The 23,767-nt window shown below is 42.5% G+C and overlaps 1 protein-coding gene across 3 annotated transcripts; it reads left to right on the plus strand.

Annotated features, from left to right (window-relative positions):
- The first annotated feature begins 10 nt into the window (after positions 1-10).
- Positions 11-23,418, plus strand: LOC112256278 (TBC1 domain family member 2A). 3 transcript variants are annotated; one of them, XM_024429420.2, is made up of 16 exons: positions 11-66; positions 2,230-2,770; positions 3,503-3,653; positions 12,945-13,071; positions 13,464-13,600; positions 14,120-14,382; positions 14,522-14,791; positions 15,049-15,174; positions 15,355-15,465; positions 17,065-17,240; positions 17,489-17,801; positions 20,147-20,334; positions 20,824-20,944; positions 21,228-21,413; positions 21,578-21,699; positions 22,607-23,418. In XM_024429420.2, the coding sequence occupies exons 1-16, from the start codon at positions 17-19 to the stop codon at positions 22,803-22,805; spliced, it is 3,081 nt and encodes a 1,026-aa protein (XP_024285188.2). In that variant the 5' UTR covers positions 11-16; the 3' UTR covers positions 22,806-23,418. The 3 variants fall into 3 exon arrangements, with proteins under 3 accessions (XP_024285188.2, XP_024285189.2, XP_024285190.2); XM_024429421.2 differs by having other exon boundaries at positions 20,180-20,334; XM_024429422.2 differs by lacking the exon at positions 22,607-23,418 and adding an exon at positions 22,378-22,529.
- The last annotated feature ends 349 nt before the right edge of the window (positions 23,419-23,767 follow it).

Consider the following 23,767-nt stretch of genomic DNA (forward strand, 5'->3'; position numbering starts at 1 on the left):
AATTGTGTGCCGCTCTATGGGACTCCCAATCACGGCCGGATGTGATGCAGCCTGGATTCGAACCAGGTACTGCAGTGAAGCCTCTTGCACTATTTAAGTTCCATAATGATTAGGTTGTTACAAGTGTACTGATATAAGTAGAACAAGTGACATCCCGGCAACTTTGAGAAAAGAAACCCCGTTTATTTCTACAATTTATCTTCTTATTCAAATGATATTTTAAACCTAATCTTAACTACACTGATAAAATTATAGTAGAGTACCACAGTATGAGTCATAATACCTAGAAAACCTAGCAGTCAAACTGGGAAATTGTTCCAATTGTTTTTACAGCATTCATTTTTCCCATAGGGAATTTTAGAAACGCTTAAACTAAGGGCTGTGTTTCTTGTAGGCTTGTCCTGGTGTGACGTTTTGATAACCGTGTAAATCTGTCTAGTAACATGTGGCTTTTATCAGTATATTCGCCTGTTTTTACTCCCCAAAAACGAAACGATAATTAGCTGCTAATGTGGCTATTCTGTGAACTGTCTTTTTTTTCCTTCTGTGAACTGTCTTGTGCAAGTTTTAAATTGACACTACCTGTCAGCAAAGGTGTCAGCTAGAGATGATGTACAAGGAGCTTGCAGGGATTTGTAGTTTTGCATGATGTCTATGTTGACGCTGATTAGGACTTTCGAATCAGAGAGCAAATAGTTGAATATAATGCTAAAAGTCGCCTTGTTCGAGAAAGATTTACATGGTTATGAAAACATCACGCAGGACGAAACAGCCATTATTTTAAGTGTTTCTAAAAACAATTTCCCTATTTGACTGCTAGTTATTATGACACCCCCACTGTGGGGCTCTATGCCTAACCTTAAATTAAGACCCCAAAAAAAGCACATTTTTGTTTACTTAAATGTTGGTGCTATAGCCAATTTGGACTTGGCTGTTGTAACTAGTGGAAACCATTGTGCCTGTTGTTCACACCCATATCTTCCATCTCATTGGCTAGATTGGTCCCACCTGATCTTGCCTCCTCCCAACTATCTTCCATTTTTCAAGATGTTTACTTTCATTGTTTTATGTGGCCACTAGAGTATCTGGTCAATAGAATGCATAACGCTTCGATCACACCTACAGCGTTTTGGCGCTTTGTTACACCTGAAGTACATTCATTGCAGAGGCAGTTGCAGTGTGTTCTGTGTGGTGCATACGTTGGATTGAGCGTATGCATCGAATTGTATGCATAGATGGCTTGACAGAAATGGTAGCAGAAGGCGAATGTTAAACTTTTGTTGCACACATATCCAGATGATGCTGCTTACCATTTTGTGCAAAGACGCTGTCAGTGTGATCGAGCCGCTAGGCATACTTAAGAGTGGAGGTGCATTCACATGCATTATTCCCTGTAGGAAGGTCGTATGCCGCATTCAAAACAACTGGGAACTCAGAAATATTTGACTTCCGACATCAGTGCGGTCAAGACAACTTGGAAATCTGAAATTATTTTTGACTGGGAAAAATATTTTTGAATTGTCATCTATCTCGGAATTCCATGCCAGAAACTCGAGCATCTTTCTAGAGTTTTCTAGACTTAATGACCAGAAGATCACCAAGGTCATGATTTGACCTTGGTTATTCCCGAGTTAGCGGTTGTCTTGAGAGCACCGGTATTTACAAGTTCCCTACATGACATCAATGGAGCGTAAAATGTGGTCATATCAAGTGTGTGTCTGTACGTGAGCATGTGTGTGTGAATCTTTTGAAGTGTGTATTAAATAAATTCCCAGTTAAAAGCTTGAAGGTCCAATGTAGCTGTTTTTATCTCAATATCAAATTATTTCTGGGTTACAATTAAGTTCCTTTCTGTGATTGTTATAAATTAAAATAGTCAAAAATAAATCAAAATAGACATTTCTCAAGCAAGAATTTTGCCAGGACTGCCTGGGAGTTTTCTGAGTGGGCAGGGGGAAACTAAAAACTAGCTGTTATTGGCAGAGAGGTTTGGAACTCTTTCTTATTGGCCTATTAAATCATTTAATACACATGAGTGGTTATTGAGATAAAAACAGTTGCATAGGACCTTTAACATGTGTTCATGCTGATCCCATCGTGAAGCCCTCACTTCCTATGTCAAGTGTCCAATTGTTTAAATATAGCATCCTGACCTCTCTATTGTAGGCTACCAAGTCATTGTTTGCTATGTTTTTCTTCTCCTTTTTCTTCTCCCTCTTCTTCTCTCAGCGTGATGGAGGGAGAGGGCCCAGAAGGAAATCCCATCGCTGCCTCGTCTCACTCACTTCCTCTGCAAGCAGAGGCGGTAAGCCCAGCGGATGATGATGGTGATGATTGTATCTCAACACTGGGGACTGGGAGCACTGAAGAAACCGCTACACACACAAACAGCATGGGCCAGCCGAGTCAAGACCACCAGACTGAAGAGGTCCCGGCTAAGACCGCTACCACAGACAACAGCCAGAGCCAAGCATTCCTTACTCAGTCCGCCACCACCACGGATGATCAAGCCCAGCAACAACCCACGGAAAGCCTGTCTAACAGTAAACTCTGTGGGTACCTCCTTAAACAAGGAGGTCCCCTGAAGACATGGAAGTCGCGCTGGTTCACATACGAGGTGAAGAAGAGACAGTTGTTTTACTACAGGACGGCGCTGGATGTGACCTCTCTGGGGAGAATCCAGCTGTGCAGCGCCACGCTCGGATACCCCCTCCAAGGAGAGCAGGGCACCTTTCACATCCAGACCCCCGAACGCATCTTTGTCCTCAAGGTAAGGTTTATCGAATATTCAATTCAATGGGTATTGAAATCTGAACTTTGATGTTGACAGATCTGCTGGTTTTCTTGAATTAATAGTTAATTAATGAATAATGTTATTGGTTGGCCAGACTGTCCCTGATTAGAGGGGAATCACATTAGGGACCCTCGGATGTTCACTATATCACCAGGGTTTGAAATGTAGGACGTTGTTCTGAATGTGAGTGTCATCAGAATTTCTGAAAGGTCATTATTTTTGGGGGAGGGATGGGGAAGACCGCTAAGAGGTTATAAAAAATGAGGCAGGGAAACAGTGGTGCTCTTGTATTTGAATACCTGTCTCATGTTAACCCAGCTCTTTGGGTCACACAGCTGTGTAGTGTCAATCTACAGTATTCCTCTCAATAAGAAAACAACAGATCCCTTTTTGTCAAAGAGCTGAATCATGAGAGCTGAATGGGAACACTTACTAATACAAAATGGAGGCATCTCTTATTCTGTTTCTCCTTAAAGTAGAAGAAACTGTTGTATTATTGTTTATCGTGTCCATGTTTGATATACAGGAAGACAAATACACTCATATTCACACATTGGCATTGGAATACTTTATCTTGGTCCACAAATGTACATTCTGATTTGAAAAGAACTCCAAAACATTTCAGAAGTCATGCATTACAGATATTCTGACTCATGGCACACTCGTGTATGTACAGTAGGCTAACAATATCTCTTCTGTCTGTTTCAGGCAGCTAACCAGGAGGCCATGATGTACTGGCTACAGCAGCTGCAGTTGAAGAGATGGCAGCACCGAGACCAGCTGACAGGAGAATCCACAAGCCACTGCACTGACCACAAGAGACCAGAGGGACAGGGGGAACTACCCACCACCTGCACAGGTACAGTAAGACAGAGAGTAGGATGAAGTGGCCCCAGACACCGATCAAGATTATGTTCGGCCTGACATTGAACGACAGAGAAGGTTGTTCATGTAGAAACAGATCTGGCAACCAGGCTAAGAATACCAGCTGTTCAAATCAAATGCCATCATGTCCCATGCATGGTTAATGATTTAGGGAACCACTAAAAGATGAAAGAGAAATGTAATACTTCAGGCAGGTTTAAAGAATGGCACATCATGGCACTGAATGGTAAAAGCCATCAGACATGTAATCAGTGCCACACTTATAAAATAGGAACAATATACTTTGCATAGTTTCAATATCTGTTCCTCAGCGGGATTTTTTTTTTAGTTGACACATTTTATTTGTCACATGCTTCGGAAACAACAGGTGTGGACTAACAGTGAAATGCTTACATATGGGTCCTTTTCCAACAATACAGAGTTAAAGATAATGCAAATAAAAATAAGATCAGTGTAAAAAAACACACAGACTAGCAGAATTGGTCAGGAGTCCGTAAAATGGATGCTATCCACTGCAGTACCATCAACAATGACTGGTTTCATTTATGAAAATGTTGTAACCAGTTGGATCAAGTTTTGCTTTGATAGCTGATAACATTTTCTGTTTGTTGTTGATGTCATACTAAAGTTGGGTCTCCTGATTGGCGCAGCGGTCTAAAGAACTCTGCTAGAGGCGTCACTACAGACCCTTATTTGATTCCAGGCTGTATCACAACCGGCCGTGATTGGGAGTACCGTAGGGCGGCGCACAATTGGCCCAGCGTCGTTAGGGTTTGGCAGGTGTAGGCCATCATTGTAAATATTTACTTGTCTAGTTAAATAAATAAAAATATGTAAATAAAATGTTTAATATGAATACTTTGTCTTGTACCTCAAATGAACTTTTATTCAAGTATATTGACAAAAACAATTATGTCGCAAGTTATGCCGCTCCCTCTTGATACATGCTATTTTAAATGTAATCTCCATGTAGGCTACAAGATTCCAAACACTCCTGCAGAACACACCCTATGACAATGTGTGACTACAATGTCTTACGGCAGATTGCAGAGGTAGAAAAACCCTCTTAACTGTTAATGAGGGGATAAATACAGTTAGTTGAACTGAAGTCAAAATTGCAACCAAGCACTACAATATAAGACATTATAAACTGGGTGGCTCGAGCCCTGAATGCTGATTGGCTGAAAGCCCTGGTATATCAGTCCGTATACCATGGGTATGACAAAACATTGATTTTTACCGCTCTAATTATTTTGGTAACCAGTTTGTAATAGCAATAAGGCACCTCAGGGATTTGTGGTACAGTGGGGCAAAAAAGTATTTGGTCAGCCACCAATTGTGCATGTTCTCTCACTTAAAATGATGAGAGAGGCCTGTAATTTTCATCATAGGTACACTTCAACTATGACAGACAAAATGAGAAAAAAAATCCAGAAAATCACATTGTAGGATTTTTAATGAATTTATTTGCAAATTATGGTGGAAAATAAGTATTTGGTCACCTACAAACAAGCAAGATTTCTGGCTCTCACAGACCTGTAACTTCTTCTTTAAGAGGCTCCTCTGTCCTCCACTCGTTACCTGTATTAATGGCAACTGTTTGAACTTTTTATCAGAATAAAAGACACCTGTCCACAACCTCAAACAGTCACACTCCAAACTCCACTATGGCCAAGACCAAAGAGCTGTCAAAGGACACCAGAAACAAAATTGTAGACCTGCACCAGGCTGAGAAGACTGAATCTGCAATAGGTAAGCAGCTTGGTTTGAAGAAATCAACTGTGGGAGCAATTATTAGGAAATGAAAGACCTACAAGACCACTGATAATCTCCCTCGATCTGGGGCTCCACGCAAGATCTCACCCCGTGGGGTCAAAATGATCACAAGAACGGTGAGCAAAAATCCCAGAACCACACAGGGGGACCTAGTGAATGACTTGCAGAGAGCTGGGACCAAAGTAACAAAGCCTACCATCAGTAACACACTATGCCGCCAGGGACTCAAATCCTGCAGTGCCAGACGTGTCCCCCTGCTTAAGCCAGTACATGTCCAGGCCCGTCTGAAGTTTGCTAGAAAGCATTTGGATGATCCAGAAGAAGATTGGGAGAATGTCATATGGTCAGATGAAGCCAAAATATAACTTTTTGGTAAAAACTCAACTCGTCGTGTTTGGAGGACAAAGAATGCTGAGTTGCATCCAAAGAACACCATACCTACTGTGAAGCATGGGGGTGGAAACATCATGCTTTGAGGCTGTTTTTCTGCAAAGGGACCAGGGCGACTGATCCGTGTAAAGGAAAGAATGAATGGGGCCATGTATCGTGAGATTTTGAGTGAAAACCTCCTTCCATCAGCAAGGGCATTGAAGATGAAACATGGCTGGGTCTTTCATCATGACAATGATCCCAAACACACCGCCCGGGCAATGAAGGAGTGGCTTCGTAAGAAGCATTTCAAAGTCCTGGAGGGGCCTAGCCAGTCTCCAGATCTCAACCCCATAGAAAATCTTTGGAGGGAGTTGAAAGTCCGTGTTGCCCAGCAACAGCCCCAAAACATCACTGCTCTAGAGGAGATCTGCATGGAGGAATGGGCCAAAATACTAGCAACAGTGTGTGAAAACCTTGTGAAGACTTACAGAAAACGTATTGAGATAAACAAAAGTATTGAGATAAACTTTTGTTATTGACCAAATACTTATTTTCCACCATCATTTGCAAATAAATTCATAAAAAATCCTACAATGTGATTTTCTGGATTTTTTTTCTTTTTTTGTCTGTCATAGTTGAAGTGTACCTATGATGAAAATTACAGGCCTCTCTCATCTTTTTAATTGGGAGGACTTGCACAATTGGTGGCTGACTAAATACTTTTTTGCCCCACTGTATATGGCTGTGTCCAAGCACTCCGCGTTGCGTTGTAGATAAGAACAGCCTTTAGCCGTGGTATGTTGGCGATATACACCCCCCCCCCAAACCTGAGTATACTACAGTCAATAGTTTACTGTAAATCAATGAGGTGAAAACAGACATAAATAAATTGCAGTGTGGTGTTCATATTTACCACACTCATCCCTTGGCTACATAGTAACTTAATTAAATATCATGTCCCTGGTTGGTTAGGCACTAGGGATTTCCCTATTCACTGACCCCTAGCTTTCCTGAAATACTTTTACCCACTTCATCTCAGTGATTGAGCAAATCCACTTTGCACATCAAGTGTAGCAAGCCAGTCAAGACACATGAAAGTAACATTGGGTAACATTGGGTAAAACCAACTAGTATACATACAAAATTGAAGCTTTAATGTTACAATATTTGTTGCACTGTGCAAACAAGAATAATGTAACTCATCATTGTTACACTCTAAGGTTACTAAGGAAGCAGTAATGTGTATTCAGGTAATTGAAGCACTCCGAACTTTCCAGATAGAAATACTATGAGAAGCGTTGACATGATTCCCTTTTTTTTAAATATCAGACCGTCATATCTGTTCTACACAATGAATTTCTATCTGAACATTCTGTAACGTTGCAGCTTTCTGAACAGGCCCTTCCAGTGTTTTACCTTCCTGGAGGATCAACAGACTTGTGTCATGCTCCTCCAACAGTCCAGTCAGCTGATGTCTGGCACTGGGAAACAACTGGCCTATTTTTCCTTTTTAAAGTCTTTCTGAATAGAGACCTGTTTTTCAAAATAATAAGGAAGCTCTCCTTGCTACTATTTTCCGTCGTGTAAGTTACAATATTTCCACAATAATAAAATCAGGCATTTGTATATAAATAATATACAGTCACTTCCAAAATTATTGTCACCCTTGATAAAGATAATAGAAAGTCTGTAAGACATGCGATCGTATATAAATGTAAGCAAGGTTTGAAATGGTTACGTTTTAGTTCAATATTATATCGGTTTAGGCTTCTTGCTGTCAATTTGCAGTCTACTAATTATTTGTAATTAAGTTCCGGCCCCACGATCATCTGCTCATGAAAAGATCATCCCGCAGCTGAATCTAGTATATTGTCTGCTCAATATTACAGTGAGTGTACAAATGATTAGGAACACCTTCCTAATATTGAGTTGCACCCCCTTTTGCCCTCAGAACAGCCTCAATTCATTGGGGCATGGACTCTACAAGGTGTTGAAAGCGTTCCACAGGAATGCTGGCCCATGTTGGCGCCAATGCTTCCCACAGTTGTGTCAAATTGGCTGGATGTCCTTTGGGTGGTGGACCATTCTTGATATACACGGGAAACTGTAAAGCGTGAAAAACCCAGCAGCATTGCAGTTCTTGACACAGGCACTTACTACCATACCCCATTCAAAGGCACTTAAATATTTAGTTTTTCCCATTCATCCTCTGAATGGCACACATACACAATCCATGTTTCAATTGTCACAAGGCTAAAAAAAAACTTAACGGTTCCCCCCCCCCCTTCATCTACACTGATTTAAGTGGATTTAACAAGTGACATCAATAAGGGATCATGCTTTCACCTGATCAGTCTGTCATAGAAAGATCTATATACCATTAATACAAAAACAAAAAAAACTAAAGATGATAGTCAAAATTATTGGCACCCCTAAGGATTCTTGTAAATTAAATCAAACAAAATGAAACATTTAACATTTTACTTTTTAAAATTAATCTCACCTTCAATGGCTTCCTGTTTTGCTGGGGTATAAAGATGCGTGTTACCTCATGTAAAATCCCTTTGTCATCATCACCATAGGGAAAGGCAAAGAACTCACAAATAAAAACAGATAAATGATTGTTGACTTTCATAAATCAGGCAATGGGTACAGAAAAAGGAATGAAAAAAACAAATACAGTTGAAGTCGGAAGTTTACATACACTCAGGTTGGAGTCATTAACTTGTCTTTCAACCACTCCACAAATTTCTTGTAAACAAACTATAGTTTTGGCAAGTCAGTTAGGACATCGACTGTGCATGATACAAGTCATTTTTCCAACAATTGTTTACAGACAGATTATTTCACTTATAATTCACTGTATCACAATTCCAGTGGGTCAGAAGTTTACATACACTAAGTCGACTGTGCCTTTAAACAGCTTGAAAAATTCCAGAAAATGATGTCATGGCTTTAGAAGCTTCTGATAGGCTAATTGACATAATTTGAGTCAATTGGTGGTGTATCTGTGGATGTATTTCAAGGCCTACCTTCAAACTCAGTGCCTCTTTGCTTGACATCATGGGAAAGTCAAAAGAAATCAGCCAAGACCTCGTTCATCTGTACAAACAATAGTACGCAAGTATAAACACCATGGGACCAAGCAGCCGTCATACCGCTCAGGACCGAGACGCGCCCTGTCTCCTAGAGATGAACGTACTTTGGTGCGAAAAGTGCAAATCAATCCCAGAACAACAGTAAAGGACCTTGTGAAGATGCTGGAGGAAAAAGGTACAAACATGTCTATATCCACAGTAAAACAAGTTCTATATCGACATAACCTGAAAGGCCGCTCAGCAAGGAAGAAGCCACTGCTCCAAAACCGCCATAAAAAAGCCAGACTACGGTTTGCAACTGCACATGGGGACAAAGATTGTATTTTTGGGAGAATTGTCCTCTGGTCTGATGAAACAAAAATAGAACTGTTTGGCTATAATGACCATCGTTATGTTTGGAGGAAAAAGGGGGAGGCTTGCAAGCCGAAGAACACCATCCCAACCGTGAAGCACGGGAGTGGCAGCATCATTGTGGGGGTACTTTGCTGCAGGAGGGACTGGAGCACTTCACAAAATAGATGGCATCATGAGGTAGGAAAATTATGTGGACATGTTGAAGCAACATCTCAAGACATCAGTCAATAAGTTAAAGCTTGGTCACAAATGGGTCTTCCAAATGAACAATGACCCCAAGCATACTTCCAAAGTTGTGGCAAAATGGCTTAAGGACAACGAAGTCAAGGTATTGGAGTGGCCATCACAAAGCCCTGACCTCAATCCTATAGAACATTTGTGGGCAGAACTAAATAAGCGTTTGTGAGCAAGGAGGCCTGCAAACCTGACTCAGTTACACCAGCTGTGTCAGGAGGAATGGGCCAAAATCCACCCAACTTATTGTGGGAAGCTTGTGGAAGGCTACCCGAAACATTTGACCCAAGTTAAACAATTTAAAGGCAATGCTACCAAATACTAATTGAAGTGAATGTAAACTTCTGACCTACTGGGAATGTGATGTAAGAAATAAAAGCTGAAATAAATAATTAGCTCTACTAATATTCGGACATTTCACATTCTTAAAATAAAATGGTGATCCTTACTGACCTAAGACAGGGAATTTTTACAAGAATTAAATGTCAGGAATTGTGAAAAACTGAGTTGAAATGTATTTCGCAAGTGGAAGGTGCGCAAAGTAATGACAACGGGTGGCAAGAATTTTTGGGAGATTTTTTTTGTATTGCTTGTTAATTAAACAATGTTTTTCTCTGAGGAATTGTACTACTATAAACTAAAACCTTTTTTAGATTTTTTTTTTGCATACAGTATAGCTCAGTATTTGTATTATTTATTTGATAAAGTCTATTTTGCTCATTTTTATCCAGGGTGCCAATAGTTTTGGAGGTGACTGTACACAATGACTGGCCCTGGCAGATTGCTTTTATCTGTTGCAATAGTTTCGAGAAGCATGTTCATTCATAGCCAACATTCATGTTTCAACTTCAAAACAGATAATAACTGACACACTGGTATTTGCTGTCTAAACAATAGAATGTCTTAAAGGTACTCAACAAATTAAGGTTCGGCTTCCCTTTTTGGGCCCTAAATGTAGATTTACTAAAAGGCCTTTAGGGTCATGGCATTTTCATGAAAAAGATTGAAGGTTATTTTCACCTACACAGGCTTTCATCATTGAAAATAAATGATTCAACATTCCGGTGTTGAATGTGTAGTTCATGTCCCATGGGTGTTCTGGCCAAGGTTGAGATTGCTGGGGTGGGGTTTGGGACAGGAAACAACGTTGATAAGATGTGCTTTGATTTTTTTCCATCTGCAACTTGAAGACATTTCCTGGCAGTGCCTGGCTTGACTGGATCGCAAAGCTATAATGCTCACGCTTGATGCGTTTCCGCTTTCATCTCTGGAGACTTAAGCCACTTATCTACCATTAGTGATTTTACAGGAATGGAAAAGTTAATGTACCGTCATTCAATCTGAATGTGAAGATAAGCTCAGTTGGATTTTATCCACTTGGTATTAGATATGACTTGGTAGCAGTACTGTATTACCCAATGGAATTACTCCGTTGCTACGCCACACTTTCTTAGCTAGTCAATTAAATAAGCACCACCAATTTTACAATAGTATTTCAACTGTAGAATATGAAGTGGTAAACGAAATCTAACCAGGGTAAAAGTTGTAGAATGTTGCAGATAGAAATGTCATGAATAGAGCTAACATTCCTTATTCAGAGACAGAAATATGTCTCTCTGAATAAGATAGAAATATGTCTCTCTGAATAAGATAGAAATACATCTTCAGAGAGACATATTTCTATCTTATTCAGAGACATATTTCTGAGAGTTCCACAAAGTTTGCCTACTGAACGTGTCCCAGGTGATTCCAGCGTGCCCTGCTCTTTCACCCCTGAGGAGTCTGGGTAACTCAGGTTTAGGCTACAGCCCCTCTGACAGCTGCAGGAAGTGGTTCTGCATTGCCCAGAGAGAGAGGAAGTGCACGTCTGACACCCTGCTGCACTAGGAGCAGGTGGCTGCAGGGCCCACAGACTAAATATAACCATGGTTACAGCACAGCATGGCTACACTACACACAGGCTACAGGCTATTCTGGTCCAATAAATCAACATACAGTACCAGCAAAAAGTTTGGACACTCCTACTCATTCAAGGGTTTTCATTTATTTGTACTATTTTCTACATTGTAGAATAATAGTGAGGACATCAAAACTGTGAAATAACACATATGGAATCATGTAGTAACCACAAAAGTGTTAAACAAATCTAAATATATTTGAGATTCTTCAAAGTAGCCACCCTTTGCCTTGATGACAGCTTTGCACATGTTTGGCATTCTCTCAACCAGCTGCATGAGGTAGTCATGCATTTCAATTATCAGGTGTGCCTTGTTAAAAGTTAATTTGTGGAATTAATATGTTTCAGCCAATCAGTTGTGTTGTGACAATGTAGGGGAGGTATACAGAAGAAAGCCCTATTTGGTAAAAGACCAAGTCCATATTATGGCAAGAACAGCTCAAATAAGCAAAGAGAAACAACAGTCCATCATTACTTCAAGACATGAAGGTCAGTTAATCGGGAAAATTTCAAGAACTTTTAAAGTTTCTTCAAGTGCTATCGCAAAAACCATCAAGCGCTGTGATGAAACTGTCTCTCACGAGGACCGCCACAGGAAAGGAAGACCCAGAGTTACCTCTGCTGCAGAGGATAAGTTCATTAGAGTTAACTGCACCTCAGATTGCAGCCCAAATAAATGCTTCACACTGCGTGAATCAGGCCTCCATAGTCAAATTGCTGCAAAGAAACAATGTAGAAAATAGTCAAAATAAAGAAAATCCCTTTAATGAGTAGGTGTGTCCAAACTTTTGACTGGTGCTGTACATCCTTGTGTTATTTTGAAGCGCAAACAGCTTGAATTTAAAAGAGACATAAGATGACCTAAGATATTCAAGTGTTCAAGTCATAGATGTCTGGAATAAGCATGAATGAACAACGTGAAAATTATGTTATCGTTACTACCCTGTTATGGCTATGACCAACATAACTGAGTTTGCTCCTGGTACAGACACAACCTTTCCTACCAACTGGTTTGTGAATTGTGAGGTATTTCATGCTTGTCCTGACAGGCCCAAAATATTTCACAGAGCTTATGGAGGAACAAAACAGTATATTTTGACTAGTTTCATCCAGCGTGCACAACCTGGCTGCCCAAAAGTAGCCCGGAAATTGTTCCTTTCACGCAAAAATATATGAATATCTTGACGTTTCGATGGGTTGGATTTGTTTTTCCCAGCTCTCACCCAATGTGATAATCTTCAGTTCATAGCAGTACAGTAAGAGCAAACAACTTCACCTGAAGAACAAGTTAACACAAGTCTGATGCCCAGTCATAATCTTTATCCTCTGTATTTCAACCCATGATATCACTCTCATTGTCTTTAGCCGGAAGTTTCCTGCTTGTTACATGAGTAGCTGTGTCCTTTGTGTTCCCTGGCTCCAGAGGGTGTGATCCCACTTACGTTGTTCTTTGCTGTTACTTCCTGTAATGTAGATTACTTCCTGCCCAAGGTGAAGACCCCGCCAGGCCTCATAGGCGAGGAGGCCGCCAATCTTCCCGCGCCGCCACAACGGAACCCCCTAAGCAACTTCTCCATCAAACACCCTCTGATAGAGATTCAGTAAGTGCCTCATCATTTTTAGATGTCTTTTCCCGTTCATTTGTGATTGAGGCATATGACTGGTTCTGTACAACATACGGCATGGGATACATTGAAGTAGTTGACGTTGGACTTGATATTCATCGACTTTGTTGATTGTAGTCATTACAACTGTTTGTGGCTTTGTGACTACAGGTGCTTATTATCTGCTAACATGCCAAGATTTACTTAGTAGCAAAAGTGACTTTGAGATGAAAGTATTTTTTTTGCCTAGTAGTGGGTTTTCACTTTCAGTGCAGCTGGTATAGTTGTTTTGTTCAAAAGTGTGGGCCAGATTGATTGCATGTTAATGATACTGCTGTGCGTGCGTGTTGGTGTGCATGGTTACGTTTGTGTGTGTGTTGCTCCTACAGGAACTCAGTGCACAGTCTGTTTTCCAAGCGGTCCTCCCTGGAGCGGAGTCGGAGTGTGTTCCATTTGGAGGTGCCTCCTCCCTGGAACCCACTGAACCCCTCAAAGACTCCCTCCCAGACAGCCCACAACAGGCTTGGTACGTCTCACACACACCGCAGCTTCTGGAGATGTTCTCCAATACACTGGTGTTCTATACTGGTGGCATACTTCTGCCCTCTGTTGGCAGCTGATTGAAGTCAGAAGGATCAGGTTCTCTCATTGTCTGATAACTATGGACAGTATTGTCATTTTTTCTTGACTAAACTAAAAAACATTTTCCTTGACACATTAGTGATTTGTCACAGTCCATAATAACCACAGAGCCATGCCCCATAATAACCACAGAGCCATGCCCCATAATAACCACAGAGCCATGCCCAATAATAACCACAGAGCCATGCCCCATAATAACCACAGAGCCATGCCCCCTTACACTCTTAGAAAAAAGGGTTCCAAACAGGGTTTTCGACTGTCCCCAAAGGAGAACCTTTTTGGTTCCATGTAGAACTCTGTGGAAAGGATTCTACCTGGAACCAAAAAGGGTTCTTCAAAGGGTCCTTCCATGGGGACAGCCGAAGGACACTTTTAGGTTCAAGAGGGCACCTTTTTTCCCAAGAGTGTATAGGTCCTAGGACTTCCGTTGACCCCCTGACCCCTACACCCCTGCTGCTGTTGGTGGACCCCAGGGACCAGCTCTCCCCTGTAGAGGGCAGGTCGTCCCCATTGCCGTCCCCATCCCCGAGGAGCAGGAAGAAGACAAGGGGAAGCTGTGCCACCATGCCTGCAGTGCTCCGGGAAGCTCCTTCAGAAAGCGCAGACAGGACGACCTGCCTCCAGCACGAGAAGCACATACTGGATGAGGACGTCAAGGCCCAGAAGGTTAGAGATAAGACCAAAGTTCATCAATCACACTAGTAAGCAGTGTCTTCTGATATCAGTAGCAGCTCCAAAATTAAATTTGTATTCCCACCCTGCTCCTGCATCCTATCCTCTTATTTCTCACCCTTCCCCCATCCAGGAACTGGTGTGGCTCCTACACAAGGCCCTGGAGGTGGCTCAGCTGGAGAAGCGGACGTGCACAGAGTTCCTGGCGGCCGAGGGCGAGCAGGAGCGCCTGGAGCTGCTGAGGCACTACGAGCGTCACGCCGCTGACTTACGAGGTCGCTTGTTGGAGCTGAAGGCCGAGGGGGAAGACCTGAGAACGAGCCTAGCCCAGAGGGACGCCCACGTGGCCGAGCTGCAGGAGAACGTGACCCTGATGAGGAAGAAGAACCACGCAAAACAGGAAGTGAGGCTCAGACAGGAAGGGTCAGCTAGGGAAGGATTAGAATAGGCATGTCGTCATCATTATCCTGAAAGGATTGGATAGGTGGTTTTAAGCATTACGGTGAAATTCCAAGTAACCAATCAGAATGCAAAGTAGGGGTATATCTAGGGGTTGATTTGGGATTCGAGGGTCTATTCTATTTTGTTCCCAGTGTAGCTCTACACTTCCTGATCTAATCTAAAGATTTACGATATCATTGTCTCTTGGTATCATTCCAGGTGATCCTGAAGCTGTTAGAGAAGGTGTCAGCCTGCTTGGCCGACCCTACACGCACAGTGTCCACCACCAACGGCCTGGAGGCCCAGACCTTCCGCCAGTTAAATGAGGACACAGAGAACCTCAAGGTTGGTTTGTGGTTTGATTGGTCGACCATCAGAGTGAAGTCCGGCCTCAGACCCAGACCAGAACCATAGTCTTTTGAAGTAGATTATGTTGGTAGTCCAAATCTGAAGCATTTTTTTTCTTTGCTTCTTTAAATACTCCGTACCCTGTCCTTCCTAGCTCTCTATTCATCTTTTTCACAGGATGACATTGAGGCCTACAAGATCCAGAACAAGTTCCTGAACTCTGAGATCTACCAGTTGACCAAGCTATGGCTCAACAGTTCCGAGCAGGAGAAAAGCCTTATGGTGAAGGTAGGCCTGCCTAGTCACCATGTGGGCTATTCAGTAGCAAATACAGTACCAGTCAAAAGTTTGGACACACCTACTCATTCAAGGGTTTTTCTTTATTTGTACTATTTTCTACATTGTAGAATAGTAGTGAAGACATCAAAACTATGAAATAACACATATGGAATCATGTAGTAACCATATATTTGAGATTCTTCAAAGTAGCCACCCTTTGCCTTGATGACAGCTTTGCCTACTCTTGGCATTCTCTCAAGTAGCTTCACCTGGAATTCTTTTCCAACAGTCTTGAAGGAGTTCCCACATATGCTGAGCACTTGTTGGTGGCTTTTCCTTCACTCTGCGGTTCAACTCATCCCAAACCATCTCAATTGGGTTGAGGTCTGGTGATTGCGGAGGTCAGGTCATCTAATGCAGCACTCCATCACTCTCATTCTTGGTCAAATAGCCCTTACACAGCCTGGAGGTGTGTTGGGTCATTGTCCTGTTGAAAAACAAATGATAGTCCCAATAAGCGCAAACCAGATGATGTGGCGTATCGCTGCAGAATGCTGTGGTAGCCATGCTGGCCTTGAATTCTAAATAAATCCCTGACAGTGTCACTAGCAAAGCACCCACACACCATCACATCTCCTCTATGCTTCACGGTGGTAACCACACATGCGGAGGTCATCCGTTCACCTACTCTACGTCTCACAAAGACACGACGGTTGGAACCAAAAATCTCAAATTTGGACACAGACCAAAGGACAGATTTCCACCGGTCTAATGTCCATTGCTCGTGTTTCTTGGCCCAAGCGAGTCTCTTCTTCTTATTGGTGTCCTTTAGTAGTGGTTTCTTTGCAGCAATTCGACCACAAAGGCCTGACTCAAACAGTCTCCTCTGAACAGTTGATGTTGAGATGTGTCTGCTACTTGAACTCTGTGAAGAATTTATAATTGGCTGAAATCTGAGGCTGGTAACTCTAATGAACTTATCCTCTGCAGCAGATGTAACTCTGGGTCTTCCATTCCTGTGGCGGTCCTAATGAGAGCCAGCTTCATCAGAGCGCTTGATGGTTTTTGTGACTGCACTTGAAGAAACTTTAAAAGTTCTTGAAATATTCCAGATGGACTGACCTTCATGTCTTAAAGTAATGATGGGCTTTTGTTTCTCTTTGCTTATTTGAGCTGTTCTTGCCATAATATGGACTTGGTCTTTTACCAAATAGGGCTATCTTCTGTATACCACCCCTACCATGTCACAACACAACTGATTTGCTCAAATGCATTAAGAAGGAAAGAAATTCCACAAATTAACAAGGCACACCTTTTAATTGAAATGCATTCCAGTTGACTACCTCATGGAGCTAGTTGAGAGAATGCCAAGAGCGTGCAAAGCTGTCATCAAGGGAAAGGGTGGCTACTTTGAAGAATCTCAAAAATGAAATATATTTGGATTTGTTTAGCACTTTCTGGTTACTGTGTTATTTCACTATTATTCTACAATGTAAAAGTGGAAGAGGGTTAGAGTGGATTGCGGTTAGTGTGAAACACTCATGGCCACTAGAGTTGATTGAATTGGAACCTTAGTCTTCATTAGGGGGCGCTTATTTTGTGTTGCAGTGTGCATACCTGGAGGCTCGTAACTGTCAGATAGAGAGTCGTTATCTGGGCGTACTGGGGAAGCTGCAGGAGAACAAGGTTCTGGAACCGGGCCAGCGGGAGGCTGTGAGGAAACTACAAGGAGAGGACCCACTACAGGGAGACCTGAATGACGTGCTCAAACTCAACCCTGTCAGGTAACAGGGGCTCAATAGGCTAAAATGGCTTCCTTCTTTGTCTCCTTGTCTCCTCTGTTTCACTACACTGATAGATGACAGGACTGGATTGTTGTTCACCATGTTGCTTTCAGCTGTCATGTCCTGTGATAATTAACAATGAGACATAAGAGAGAGACAATACATTAAATCAACAATACAGTCAGACAATGAGTGAACATTTTTATATCATAAAAACCATTGATCTTTTTCTTTTGGCTGTCCCTCAGGGAGCACGACGAGTACGGCTTCAAGATCATCCCAGACTACGAGGTGGAGGACATAAAACTGCTGGCCAAGATCCAGGCCCAGGAGATCCGCTCCCACAGCCTGCTGAGGCAGGATGCCGGGGACAGACTCTTGCTGGGCCGCTGGGCTCAGTATCTGGGGGGCCGCCCGGCCGACAACCTCTGCCCCTCTTCGGAGCTCAAAAGCCTTCTGCGGGGCGGCGTGCCGTGCGAGTACCGCCCACGGGTGTGGCGCTGGGTGGTGAGGGTGCGCACACGTGCGCTATGGGAGCGCCACCCGGATCGCTACCAGCAGGTGGGTGGTATTGGATTAAGCTAGTTCACCTCCTTACAATGTAGCTCTCAATCACTCAATCTACTGTACACTATCATTCAACAGTTTGGGGTCACTTTTTTTTTGTCCATTAAAATAACATCAGATTGATCAGAAATACAGTGTAGACATTGTTAATGTTGTAAATGACTATTGTAGCTGGAAACGGCTGATTTTTTTAATGGATTATCTACATAGGCGTACAGAGGCCCATTATCAGCAACCATCACTCCTGTGTTCCAATGGCACGTTGTGTTAGCTAATCCAAGTTTATCATTTTAAAAGGCTAATTGATCATTAGAAAACCCTTTTGCAATTATGTTAGCACAGCTGAAATCTGTTGTGCTGATTAAAGAAGCAATAAAACTGGCATTCTTTAGACTAGTAGAGTATCTGGAGCATCAGCATTTGTGGGTTTGATTACAGGCTCAAAATGGCCAGAAACAAAGAACTTTCTTCTGAAACTCATCAGTCTATTCTTGTTCTGAGAAATGAAGGCTATTCCATGCGAGAAATTGCCTAGAAACTGAAGATCTCTGTGTACACTGTGTACTACTCCCTTCACAGAACAGCGCAAACTGCCTCTAACCAGAATAGAAAGAGAAGTGGGAGGACCCGGTGCACAACTGAGCAAGAGGACAAGTGCATTAATTGCAAAAGGGTTTACTAATGATCAATTAGCCTTTTTAAAATTATAAACTTGGATTAGCTAACACAACATGCCATTGGAACACAGGAGTGATGGTTGCTGATAATGGGACTCTGTACGCCTATGCAGATATTCCACAAAGAAATCAGCCGTTTCCAACTACAATAATCATTTACAACACTAACAATGTCTACACTGTATTTCTGATCAATTTTATGTTATTTTAATATACTTTAAAAAAAAACTTTTCTTTAAAAAATAAGGACATTTCTAAGTGACCCTAAACTTTTGAACGGTAGTGTGTCTCAGTATACAGTATCTACAGTGCATTTGGAACCCCTTCCCTTTTTCCACATTTTGTTACTTTACAGCCTTATTTTAAAATGTAATAAATAAAATAAAAAATCCTCATCAATCTACACACAATACTGCATAATGACAAGCGAAAACAGTTTTTAAACAAAAAACAGAAGTATCTTACACAAGTATTCAGACCCTTTGCTATGAGATTCGAAATTGAGCTTAGGTGCATCCTGTTTCCATGAATCATCCTTAAGATGTTTATACAACTTGATTGGTGTCCACCTGTGGTCAATTCTATTGATTTGACATGATTTGGAAAGGCACACACCTGTCTATGTAAGGTACCACAGAGCAAAAGCCAAGCCATGAGGTCGAAGGTATTGTCCATAGAGCTCCGAGACAGGATTGTGTTGAGACACAGATCTGGGGAAGGGTACCAAAACATTTCTGCAGCATTGAAGGTCCCCAAGAGCCTCCCATCATTCTTAAATGGAAGAAGTTTGGAACCAACAAGACTTGGCCGCCCTGCCAAACTGAGCAAACCGGGGGAAAGGGCCATGCTCAGGGAGGTGACCAAGAACTCGATGGTCACTCTGACAGCGCTCCAGAGTTCCTCTGTGGAGATGGGAGAACCTTCCAGAAGGACACCTATCGCTGCAGCACTCCACCAATCAGGCCTTTATGGTAGCGTGGCCAGACTCCTCAGTAAAAGGCACATGACAGCCCACTTAGAGTTTGCCAAAATGTAATGAAAACCTGCTCCAAAGGACTCGGGACCTCAGACTGGGGTGAAGGTTCACCTTCCAACATGACAACGACTCTAAGCACACAGCCAGGACAAGGCAGGAATGGCTTCGGGACAAGTCTCTGAATGTCCTTGAGTGACCCAGCCTGAGCCCGGACTTGAACCTGATGGAACATCTCTGGAGAGACCTGAAAATAGCTGCGCAGCGATGCTCCCCATCCAATCGGACAGAGCTTGAGAGGATCTGCAGAGAAGAATGCAAGAAACTCCCCAAATACAGGTGTGCCAAGCTTGTATCGTGATACCAAAGAAGACTCTATGCTCTGTAATCGCTTCCAAAGGTGCTTCAACAAAGTACTGAGTAAAGGGTCTGAATACTTTATGTAAATGTTATAATTTTTTTTATACATTTGCAAACATTCTAAAAAACCTGTTTTTGCTTTGTTGTTATGGGGTATTGTGTGTAGATTGAGGATTTAAAATATTTTAAAAATACATTTTTAGATCAAGGCTGTAACGTAACAACATTTGAAAAAAGTTGAGGGGTTCTGAATACTTTTAGAATGGACTGTATATCTGTCTGTCCATCTTTCCATCCACCTACATGAAATCCGTCCGTTATTGTTGTAGCTGTGCCAAAAGAGCCTTACATCGCCCCACCAGGCCTCCAGACAGATCCAGTTGGACCTGTACCGCACTCTCACCACCAATCAGCACTTCTCCTCACCCTCCAGCCCCGCCCTGCAGCAGCTCCAACGAATCCTGCTGGCCTTCTCCTGGCAAAACCCCACCATCGGCTACTGCCAGGGCCTCAACAGGTGCACAAGACTACCTATATTAGTCAGCAGTGTGCTGAATAAAATGTAAAAAAACAAGAAATACTGCCATCTAATGGACAAAGTTGTAAACTGATATATCTAGTGCAGACTCCAAAACAATTACCTACACAATGTTCTCAGCTTAATGAATGCCTGACGAAGACAATTATATTTTTGTGAAAATATAATTGTCTTGTCTAAAACATACATCTTCTTCTATCAGGCTACTCAGGGCAGGCTATACATATACAAAACAAGCTTTCACAGACCTCAAAATGATCTCTACAGAATATGGGGTGCTGTGTGGCGCAGTTGGTTGAGCATGGTGCTTGCAACACCATGGTTGTGGGTTCGATTCCCACGGAGAACCAGTAAGGGGGAAAAAAGTATGAAAATGTGTGTTCTGGAAAAGAGCCTCTGCTAAATGACTAAAATGTCAAATGAATGACCAAGGACAACTGTGACGTTGGCCACTCCTTCTCCCTTCAGGCTGGCAGCCATAGCTCTCCTAGTGCTGGAGAGTGAGCAGGATGCCTTCTGGTGTCTAGTAGCTGTGGTGGAGGCCATCATGCCCCAGGACTACTACACCAAAACGCTCATATCCTCACAGGTAATGATTTGGCTCCAAGGATATATGTTTTTAAACAAAGGCATAGATGCGTAGCATTAATGGTATCGAGATCTACAGTTCTGTAAGTTCTCCACTGTAGTAAAAAATGTACAACATTATGGGAAGTTGTGGTTTTAACTGATTTTAGTTCTGCATCTGTTCCAAAACATGGAACTGAATAGCGCATAGTTTAATGAACGATGTAATGAATTCAAGATTTGTCACATGTCAATATCAGTTAACGCCGTCTGCTGGTGGGACGTGGTGTGTGTGGATGTTGCAGGCAGACCAGTGTGTGCTAAAGGACTTCATGGCTGAGAAGATACCCCGGCTGGCGGCTCACTTTGAGGAGCATAGCGTGGATGTGTCCCTCATCACTTTCAACTGGTTCCTCGTGGTGTTCGTAGAGAGCCTGCCCAGCGATATCCTCCTGCGAGTGTGGGACGCTTTCCTCTATGAGGGTACCAAGGTACCCCACCTGAGAGAGACTAGAGCCTGGGCTGGAAACACGTAAACAGCCCCTAGCCCAGGTGCATTCAAATTTGGGCCTCGATGACTGACCTGGTATAAAATTATTAGTAGTAGTAAATAAACCACTTCTAATGTAAACATGCGTGCATGTTTTTTGTGCAGGTCATATTTCGGTATGCCCTGGCTCTGTTCAAGTACAAAGAGGAGGACATCTTGAAGATCCATGACAGTGTGGAGATCTACCAATACCTGCGCTTCTTTGCCAAGACCATCTCTGACGGCAGGTGAGGGGGCCACAAATCATCGAAGGTCAAAATGTGGAGGCAGTGTTATGAAAATATAGCACTATATTAGGTCAGTGTTTCTCTAGTGGGACAGGAACCACTATAGCAGGGGTCTTAAACTCCTGGACTGGTGTATTTATTTTGTTACAGCCAAGCCCAGCACTAACACACCCCTATGTGGATTTTGAACCATTCCACCAAACCATATTTAGCTTGTCATTTGTAACCCGTGAAGTTGTTCTATTATCTATATGGTTTGCGCTTTTTGTCCTGTACCTTCTGAGACCATTCTTTTTCTGGTGCCCTATTTAGTCAGTGTGTTAATGGCAGAGCAGACTGAGGAGCTATTTTTTTTCCATAGGCCAAGACAGACATCACCATATATAATTCAGATAGCAGCAGTGACGGCAGAGCTATGGGCTCAACACTTGGGAGATAAGAGGCTATACAGCCAGATGAGTGCATTGAGGGCACTATTCACCACAGTCTGTCTCTTATCTCCAAACAAATAGCAGATGAGATACCAGGGCTGTGTTTACAAAGGCAGCCCAATTGATTCATTTTTCATTAATTGGTCTTTTGATGTGAAAAGATCAATGTGATTAGTGGAAAAAATATCAGAATTGGGCTGCCTGTATAGACATAGCCAGGATTACTTACTCGGCATCACTTTTTCAGAAACTCCTGTCCGACCAATGCATGCATGTACAACCACACAGAGATGGAGCTATTGCTCATGTAAGTGACTCTGTATAAGAGTGTCTGCTAAATGACAAAAAGGTCAATTAGAGACCTAGGGTTAGCTCAATACAGCTTGTTCATTTTGATTTATTTAGCCATGCAGCATATAGATTCATTCTACTGTATGGAAATAAGCAGGTTGAGTAATATTGGGCTTGTCCAATAGGAAGCTGACCAACATTGCCTTCAGTGACATGAACCCGTTCCCCATGAAGCTGTTGAGGAACCGGCGTGCGCTGCATCTGGAGCGCCTGCAGGGGGAGCTCAGAGAGCTGGAGGCCCAGCAGAGAGAGTTTGTCACAGAGAGCGCACAGCGCAAGGACTTGGACACTATACTGGCCAGCGAGGACGATGAGGAGCTGTAGTGACCATTAGGGACTCTGGACAGAGAGGGATGGTGATGAATCCTGTGGACTTACTAGGCAACGGGTTTGAAATGCCACCTTGTAGAACAGTGTTTCTCAAACTCAGTCCTGGTCCCCGTTTTGCACTAGCACTACACAGCTGATTCAAATAATCAAAGCTTGATGACGAGTTTTTTTTAAAATCAGCTGTGCAGTGCTCGGGCAAAAACCAAAACGTGCATCCTTTGGGGCCCACGGGACTGAGTTTGGGTAATGCTGTTGTAGACTACGGAAGGGCCATCTTGTTAGTGGCCCAGCTGGTACAGATTTGACCCAGGATACATTTGTTTTATGCCTTTAAAAGGTAAATAATGTCAGTTATGGTCAAGAACACTAAACCTGACCAACCATATTCTCACTGAATCATTGTATTAGTATTATTTACTGTATATGCACTGCCAAAGGGAATTAATGCCAAAGACAATTTACTACAGTAGGTATTTCAAACTATGGTCATGTAGAGTTTTATACATTTCAATTGCATATTTTGTCATGAACTTTGTAGCTACACAAGTGTTATGAAATGTAATATCATGTATAATTTTAAATGGTATATAAACTGCCCTATGTGCCCAAAAGTATGTGGATTCAACTATTTCAGCCACACCTGTATAAATTCAAACACACCGCCATGCAATCTCTATAGACAAACATTGGCCTTACTGAAGAGCTCAGTGATGTTCTACATGGCACCGTCATAGGATGCCACCTTTCCAACAAGTCAGTTCGTCAAATTTCTGCCCCAGGTCAACCGTAAGTGCTGTTATTGTGAAGTGCAACCCTCACTACCGGAGTTCCAAACTGCCTCTGGAAGCAACGTCCGCACAAGAACTGTTCGTCGGGATCTTCATGAAATGACTTTCTATAGCCGAGCAGCCGCACACAAGCCTAAGATCACCATGCGCAATGCAAGGCTCGCCACC

Source organism: Oncorhynchus tshawytscha, linkage group LG08, assembly GCF_018296145.1.
Source record: "Oncorhynchus tshawytscha isolate Ot180627B linkage group LG08, Otsh_v2.0, whole genome shotgun sequence".
Classification (NCBI taxonomy): domain Eukaryota; kingdom Metazoa; phylum Chordata; class Actinopteri; order Salmoniformes; family Salmonidae; genus Oncorhynchus; species Oncorhynchus tshawytscha.

Bases quoted from the DNA above. Each gene is read 5' to 3' on its own strand.
- LOC112256278 (XM_024429420.2), top strand. From the start codon at position 17: ATGGGACTCCCAATCACGGCCGGATGTGATGCAGCCTGGATTCGAACC. The intron at 2,771-3,502 runs GTAAGGTTTATC...TGTCTGTTTCAG, and splicing joins AACGCATCTTTGTCCTCAAG to GCAGCTAACCAGGAGGCCAT. The intron at 13,601-14,119 runs GTACGTCTCACA...TTTTTTCCCAAG, and splicing joins GACAGCCCACAACAGGCTTG to AGTGTATAGGTCCTAGGACT.